This window comes from Octopus bimaculoides, chromosome 18 (genome assembly GCF_001194135.2).
Source record: "Octopus bimaculoides isolate UCB-OBI-ISO-001 chromosome 18, ASM119413v2, whole genome shotgun sequence".
NCBI lineage: Eukaryota > Metazoa > Mollusca > Cephalopoda > Octopoda > Octopodidae > Octopus > Octopus bimaculoides.
The window spans coordinates 55,239,922-55,248,704 of record NC_068998.1 but is presented as its reverse complement, the minus strand read 5'-3'; the positions used below and the strand labels follow the sequence as shown (position 1 = coordinate 55,248,704).

At 34.0% G+C, this 8,783-nt stretch overlaps 1 protein-coding gene across 3 annotated transcripts in view; it reads right to left on the bottom strand.

The window, feature by feature from the left end:
• LOC106879469 (coronin-2B) overlaps window positions 1-8,783 on the bottom strand; it is a 70,625-nt gene that overhangs the window by 45,368 nt on the left and 16,474 nt on the right. The window contains exon 2 of one of the 3 annotated variants that reach the window (XM_014929045.2): window positions 6,584-6,678. The exons of 1 other annotated variant lie outside the window; for it this stretch is intronic. In XM_014929045.2, the coding sequence (XP_014784531.1) occupies window positions 6,584-6,604 (21 nt within the window). In that variant the 5' untranslated portion in view covers window positions 6,605-6,678. Of the gene's footprint in view, window positions 1-1,071; window positions 1,229-6,583; window positions 6,679-8,783 lie in introns of those variants that run through there. One more of the 3 variants, XM_014929044.2, reaches the window with a different exon arrangement.

Here is an 8,783-nt window from a genome sequence, read left to right as displayed (position 1 = left end):
TATATATATATATATATATGCGGAATTTATATTTATACAGAGAAATATAGAAAGGGTGAGACTAAAAAAAAATAGAGAACAGACACTTTGATGAATGGTGAAAAGAAAAGCCAAACTGAATGCAAGAACAAAGTCCAGCAACACCAAATAAATTCTATCAATCCACATTTATTATTCTGAATAGAGTGTCCAGTTGTGATGGTGAATATTCATGCTTACTAGTAATATATTACTAAACCGAATATAAATCATTAGAGACTACTATTTCAGAGACACACTAGAATTTAAACACACATATAAGCAAGCACGCATACACACATACATACAGACGCAAATATAATACAGACTTACACACACAAAAATATATATACATATGTATATAGATATACAATTATTTTAACCCTTATTAAACGGGGGGGGGGGGGAAATGGTCAAGTAAGATGACCATTTAAAACGATAAACTTTATCTTTTGTATCTATTCATTTATTTGATTTTCGTTTTATTTGTATTATTTTTTTAACGAATTATCTGTTCGAAGAATTTAACCATTACTTCGCTGGACAAACCAGTGAGAGTGCGAAAGGCTGACAGCTTAAGGAGGAGACTTAATACAATAATCACTCGGTATGATTCATTAAGGGATCTTTTCTTCACTAACACACAATCTTCTAGGGAATAAATTTACAGTTTTTAGATTATTTTATCGTTTGTCAGCTTTTTCCTTTTCTCTCAAATAAATTTATTCTTCCCCACCTCAAACACCTTTTTTTTCCCCATTGATTACGATTAAATAATGAAAAGAACGAAGGAAATGAAACCACACACAGACAGCCAACAACAAAGAGATTCCATTTTATTTGCTACGGTTTCTTGTCATTATTGCGTGAGAGAAATAGATTCTGGAGACGCAGAGTTAAAAGAGAAAAAGACAAACAACGGAATGAATGAAAGAGAAGACATTAGAGACTGCGGTAAAAAAAAGAGAAAAGATTCGATGATTCATAGGTTGGTCTTTTATGAAATATTGTCGTTCAACAAAGTGAAGGCATTAAAAGTGAATTTTAACTTACGCCGTCAGCTTTTTGCTCGGTGGGACTCATAATTGTCAAATGAACAGCAAACAAGGAAGAAGTCGAGATGTGGTGTTGTTGTTGTTGTTTGATGAAAGAAGAAGAGGAGAGAGAGAGCAGATGAGGAGGGAGGTGATGGCGAGGGGGGGGGTGATGGCGAGGGAGGGAGAGAGGAGATAGCAGCGCGCCGCAGTAAGGGAGGTAACTCTGTACTAACAGGTAGTCTCCCTGGACGTCCTCCTTTTTGTAATGTAGTGATTATGTGTGTGTGTGTGTGTGTGTGTGTGTGTGTGTAACGATGTGTATATAAATATGTATATAAAAAAAATACAAAACGGGACAAGAACGCAAAACATCCAAACAGTTAGGTGATACAAGAAAGGGACAACATAACATCCAGATAGACGATACAAAGAAAATAAGGACGGGTCACACACACACACACACACACACACACACAATGGCTGAAATTCTAATCCAAGCAACACTGTCATTGCTTGGGTGTTGTCTTAGAGCATCATGGATGTGAATGGCTCATGACTGTGGAGGTCCTGCAGCCCTTTTGCAGAGATGTGACAATAATGAGCACCTCTTGCGGCAGGTGTTCAAAAAGCTCACCAGCCTCACTGACTCACAACACCTTCGTTCCATCATGGAATCTTCGATTCACTACTTCGCCCTTTTCAGCCTTTTCAGCCAGCCATTAATATGCAACGCATAATAAGAGATGCTGAGAAGAGAGCGATGCGAGTTCGTGAAGCTTTTCAAAGTGAGGAAGGGTCTTGCACAGGACCATCACCACTCTCTAAATCACATACACACACACACGTATGTATGTGGTATGTACATAGCTACAGGCTTGGTTGTGTGCTTTGCTTCCCAACCACATTGTTTCAGGTTCAGTCCCACCGCATGGCACTTTGGGCGAGTGTCTTCTACTGTAGCCTTGTGAGTGGGTCTGGTAGATGGAACTGAAAACAGCCGTATGTGTGTGTGTGTGTGTGTGTGTGTGCATATAAATAGCAAGAAAACCTAAACAACATAAATAACACTTTGATGGCAGAAAAGACGATTGTTGTTGCAGTGAGTAGAAAATGGACCAGGGTTAGAGTCTTTAGCTCTTCCAGACAGGATCAGAATCTACATCAGTCTCTTTACAACGTAAATGAATGTCATTCTTTATTCTGACATGGAATATTTGCAGCAGAGGAGCAAAGTGATAAGGGCCAAAATATTGAAGTTTCTACACATAGACAATCAGTTCTTGTTTCCATGAAACAAGAAGCAACTGACCAAAGACAGGAAAGATGAAAGCTGTTCTACCAATACAGAGCTAAAGTTCTAAGAGTGTACAAGGTTACGACACAAATAGATTGGTTTATCAGCCATTAAGGTGTGGAGGATGAGATTCTAAAATTAAACTTGAATGAAATGAAGCTGAAACAGAAATGAGAAAAAGATAGAAATTAAGTCTCTCATTTGAAATTTTTATTTCAGTTGAAAAGACCTTCAGAAAATACGAAACTTATTAATATTAAAATTAGAAACAGCAAAAGGTATATGATTATTTCTCATCGGCTGATCACAATATTTAAAAGTCATCTTTGCCACCCAAACAAGTTGAATATAACATTTTGATATTTGTTTGATTGGCACAAAAAAGAAGGAAAAGTAAAATCGTACACTAGTTGGGTAATTATTCTATCAGCCTCTCTTTCCAAATCACTAATTTACAAGAACATAAACAAACCAACACCAGTTATCAAGTGGTGAGAGACAAACACAAATACAACCACACACACACATGTATCCATGTGTGGTGGAGGTATGTGCATGTATATGTATTTGTATGTGTTTGAGTATATATGTATATGTGCATGTGTGTGTGTGTATGTGTGCATGTGTGTGTGTGTGTGTGCATTACTTTCCTTTCGGTTTATACAAGTTATGGAGAGAGTTCAAACCAGTTGTTAATAACAAAGTAACAAGATTTTTTTTTTCAGTTAAGAGAGTTGTTCTCAGTGTTTGTAAATCTGTGGTTCACATCTGTTGGGCAGCTGACCTCTACAACAGTGCATGACCTTTGGTCCCTCTCTCACAGAACAATATGAATGCATATATGTATCTATGTTATTATTCAGTTTATTTCAAGATTTCTTGTCAATAGAGAAAGAACCGGTTTCTAACCTAGATCCAAGGTTCCTTCATTGGAATTTCAACATCAGCAACAGGGTATTTTTGTTTGTGTGTTTGTTTTTTGTATGTATGTATGTATGTACAGATTTGTATGTTTTGCTTTATGTATTCTCATGCATATAGTTACATATCTAGACATGTTCATATATATTTAATTGATAAACTTCTGGAAAGTTTTACAGACTCTTACAGTTCCAGTGATGGATTAGACCTGTATTCTTCGAATTAGCATTCTTCTTCCTGGTTTTGAGAAGCCTAATTTCTCAAGATTGGTATTTAGGCATGGTGCTGAATATCCAAGGGCCCTGATAATTACAGGTATAAACCTGAACTTGTAATCAGGATAGAGTAACTGCAGATTTCTCAATAGTTCAGGAACTGTTCAAAATTTCATGTATTTATCTTTACAGATTTCTATGTAGCCTGTTGTCATTCTAATACCACCCTATATACAGCCACCCTATATACACCCACCCTATATATACCCACCCTACATATACCCACCCATACCTACACACGCCCTCCCTTCCACATTGTGGATTCTGCAGTGGTCATGGCCCTGTTATTTACTATGTGTGTCTTCTGTTTAGTGTTGGTATTCTCTCATTTATGAGGACACACTCGTATGTTTTGGCAATGAGACAAGATTTCAATACTAATTCAATTCAGCTGCCATGTGGATCCCTGTTTTGCCAGCAGAACACCAATGACTGTTCACCATCCCTCACCCAGCCCCTCAGCCAAACTCCCAAAAAGCCTCCCCAGTGCGTGTCCCAAAGATCCCTACAATTACCCTCCATGCACTCTACTTGGTAGACTGATTGATTGTTCAATCGTTAAACAAATGTTAAACATACAATTGGAGAGTTAGTTGGTAAACTAAAGAAGTGTACTGAACCAGTGTGTGTTTATTTTAATTATTATTTACATAATGACCCTCCCAATACACAAGATTTGTTTCAGCACACAAATTCACATCAAATATTGCAAACCAAACAGAAAAATGAAGTGTGTATATGTGTATATATATATATATATATATATATATATATATATATATATATATATGTATGTATGTATGTATGTATATACAATTCACAAGAGTTATTCTGTTATACTTAACCTGGCTATTTATATGCTACAGTCAATTTAATAAACAAGTTACAATAGACAAGATAGATAAAGAAAAGAAAAAGAAAATACTTAAAGATACAATGAGAGACTCAGATCTCATCAGTTTCCAGATGGTTCTAAAACAGTCAGGTCTTTTGTATCAAAAGCTAACCATACTTTTCTCTTTTTACAAAAAAAGTTGTAACTGGATGAAGATAACTTTTCATAGAAATAAAAGTAGCATTGTCTCTATGAAGCATTAATATAGTAACTATAAAAGACTAATTCTACTTTTGGCTTTGATTATGTCTAGATTCAACCTAGAAGGAATACAAGACCTTAAAAAGACCAAAAGTTTGATGCAGTTTGAATGTTGTTGGAACCAGTTGATATAATTCTTACAACTTTCTAGAACCTTCAAACCTTGGTGACTGAGAGAGTTTCTAAGTAGTCACACAATCCACAAGAAACAGCAGACAAATTCCTCTCAAATAACATTTTACCATCTTTGAAAGAAAAAAGCCACACTTGCACAATGTAGTCCAGGTTGTACAAATAGATGGGATGGTCACATCTGGATGGGATGCAACAACAAAACAACAACATTCTCAAACAATTTTTCCAGAACAATTTTTCAGAAAGAATGTTTGAATGAGTCTCAATTATTTGAAGAGATATAATCATCTTTCTTTTCTACAGGCCAAGAATGGGCAGCAATGCCAGAGGTCTGCTTTGGAACCACATGGTTTTAAGTTTGATCCAATTGTGCAACACTTTATGGAAGTGTCTTTCACCATTTCCTTGAGCTGTGCAATGTTTTTGAGAATGGAATTTGGTTCATGAAAACTGTATAAGCCTGTTAGATGTGATAAGACGTAAATATGTAACACCCAGTGAGCTTCCATGACAGGTATTTTTGACTAGAAAACACTAATTTGTGGGTACATATCTTTTGCTGATGTAGATTAATAAAAAGATGTTAACATCAGTAAAATAACAAAAAAAAAAAAAAAATGGTGCTTTTGAATGAAAACATCTTTTACTGGAGTAGAATGAACCAGCAACTGGACAATTGAAAACCTGAAACCTGGACAAAAAATTGGACAAAAACTACATAACCTGCTTATTAAATTGCATGTAGATGCATGTTTGCATGAACAGTTGCATATATGAAGAGTCATGTGCAGTATGATGCAAAAGTCTCAACCATTTAATTGTTTAAATTTCTTTCAAATGCTTCATGTAAATGTTCAATTAACTTCAATGTTTAAAGTATTGCACTATATTTCTATTATTATTATTATTATTATTATTATTATCATTATTATTATTATTATTATTATTATTATTATTATTATTATTATTATTATTATTATTATTATTTTGTTGAAGAGAAATATTTTAGTGAAAACACAAATCTGCTTCAAGAGATTTGGTTTTTATTTCATAGGAATTACTTTTAAAGAATTGAAAAACCAAACAAAAAATTATCACAAGACATCAACAACTAACTAATAGCATTAATAGTAATGGTAAATGCAATACATACCTAATTAACAACAATACAGTTAATTAGAATAGCTTACATTCATATATTATTTAAATTTGCGGTATTAGAAGCTACTAATTAAAAATGATAAAAATTAACAATGACATTTCATGACTGGCAGACACACAACAAGGAACATCACTGATAATCATGCATCTGTTTATATTTAAATTAGAAATTAGTAATTAACCATTTAGCATTCAGATTATTACTCTGACAAATGTAATGCTCGTTTATTTTTAGAATGACATTGTAGGATAGGTGTGAGAGGCTGGATCTGACCAGTTTGAACATAGAAAAAGGTAAAATATTTGAACTGGATATAGCCATTTTAAATGCTAAAGGGTCAAAAATAATAAAAATTAACAATGCTATATAATGTCTGATATACACCAAGGGACATCTTTGATAATCATGCATCTTTATAATTACAATTAGGAGATTAGAAACTACCAATTAAAAGTGATTGGGATTAACGACATTTAATAGAACATGTTTGATAATGATGCATTTGTGTGCTATTAAATTAGAAGTTATTAATTAAAAGCGATAGGAATTGATGTGAGTTTAATGAGTGACAGGCCTACGACTAAGGAGATCTTTGATAACCATGCATTAAATGGAATGCCATGCACAGAGACAAAGATACGATACCTCAACACTTGCCGATCCCATGTTTGATGGTTAATGAGTGCCAAGAGGAAGATTATTTATTGAAGCAGCACCGACACAAGTTAAGAACTCAGAAGCTGAAAAGAAACAAGTAGAAGTCATTTTCAAAACCAAAAATATATACACACCAACACACAACACAAAACACATTTATAGAAACAAGATTGATTTCAACTTTTGGAAAATCAGAGATGTCTTCAATTTAAATGTTTAAAGAGATGCTGTTTGTTTGAACCCAAAAGATCAGAGAATGAGAACCAAAATACCAAATCAAGTATTTTACTTTATTTTCAATGCTACAAGTTTGCAAAAATAGACATCTGGTCAATTTTTGAAAAAAAAAAGGATTCCTATCAAATCATATGAAGAAAATATTGTTGGTTTTTATTGTTAGTTTTTATTGATGTTGTGTTCTTTTATAAGAGACGGACAAGAAAAGAATTTTAAAAAAAGCTGATCTAACACCAACTTTGGAAATGGCTGAGTAAAAGTAATAAAAAAAATATGAAGAAATATTTTTGTAATTAATGATGTTACAAATGTGTTAGAATAATGAGATTATTAGACAGGACAAGCTTACAGATCTTAAATGTAACCGGATTTCCAGTATATAAGATTTGTAGTAAGAAAGCTTTGAAAAGAAAAGGAGTTTCACATCATTTTAAGAGTTTTATGTAATAATCCAGAGCTACCCTTCTACAATCTCTTTCCCCAAAAGTAATTAAAGACCATTGAAAAGAAACAATCTAGTCTTACTAGTCAGGTGGCTTCGTAAGAGAAGACGGTAAAGGAGATTATAAGTGAAAATAAAAAATATTGTGAATCAGCAGCTGTTAGGGAAGGGGACACAGAAGCGACAGTATTCATAGACACCATTAAGTGACCTTGAAAGCTAAAATGTAAGATGAGAAACAGGAGAAAATAATAGCCAAGAACAGAAACAAAAATGAGAGATTGAAAGAGTGAAGAAGATGACATAAGTGAAATATTCCAAATAACTTTTGTACGAAGATGGCACTTTTTACAAGCAATAAATTTTAGAAGTAAAGGACTTGATAACTGCATGGTTTTTACTGGACATCTTTAAAGATAGATTTTTATAAAGCTAATAACACAAGAAAATGATGAGGAATCCTCAACTAACACCTAACTATTCCTTAAATTAATGTCTTCTACATTAAGTGAAGGAATAAGTTGACAGTGACTTCAAAGTGTCAGCTTGCTCTTTCATCAGACTGTCTCACAAAGGCAAACAAGCCACCACTTGAAGGTCACAGCCAATCTTTTGCTCATAAAAGTTAATAAAGATGTTCTCTTCAAGAAAGTATTGAGCAATTCTTCAGCTTAATATCAAACTGCTTTTATATATAACTTGACATAGAAATAAACATTAATACATTCACACACACACACACACACACTTATGTATATGTGTGTTCATGTACATGTGTATATGAGTGTATGCATCTGTGTCTATGCATTGTTCCTGTTTAGGCAGCAGTGACATTTGGTTGTGTCCCACATGAAGAACATCCTGTGTCCCACATGAAGAACATCCTGCATTTGGGTGGTCCAAGCAGCAAAGACAAATGGAATAAAGTACTTAACTTGAAAATAAATAAGGATTGGTGTCAAGAAGTGTACAGAACACTGCCGATGATTTGAGGCAATTGGCTGCTATTTCTAGCAGGTTGACTGACCTTGTCAGGTACTTTTTGTCAACCAAGCAGAACCTAACTGTTAATTAGTTGTCCTATGATAAAGCAATAAATAAAAAAAAATTGATACTGAGGAGGTTACAAGACAAACTACTTAATATACACAATGAGTCAGCAAGATTGTTAAGACAATAAGATTAACCTCGTAAAACATTTACAAGAAAGAAAGAACGTAATTAATCTTTCGAAGCACTTTGGTAATGAAAACATTCATTAATGAATGTTAGGCATTGGTCACACACCCATTTGATCCAATCAATGTCTGGCTCGTTAAATCAACATGTACAGACACATGCTTACACACACACACACACACACACACACACACACACACACACACACACACACCAACCAAATTTGCTTTTGATTTTTCAATTGACCAATGTAGCTTCCCAATAAATCCCTTTGGACTTAAGCTTTAATATTTTTCTGTTGTGTATTCAGGGACAAAACAACGGGTTTAA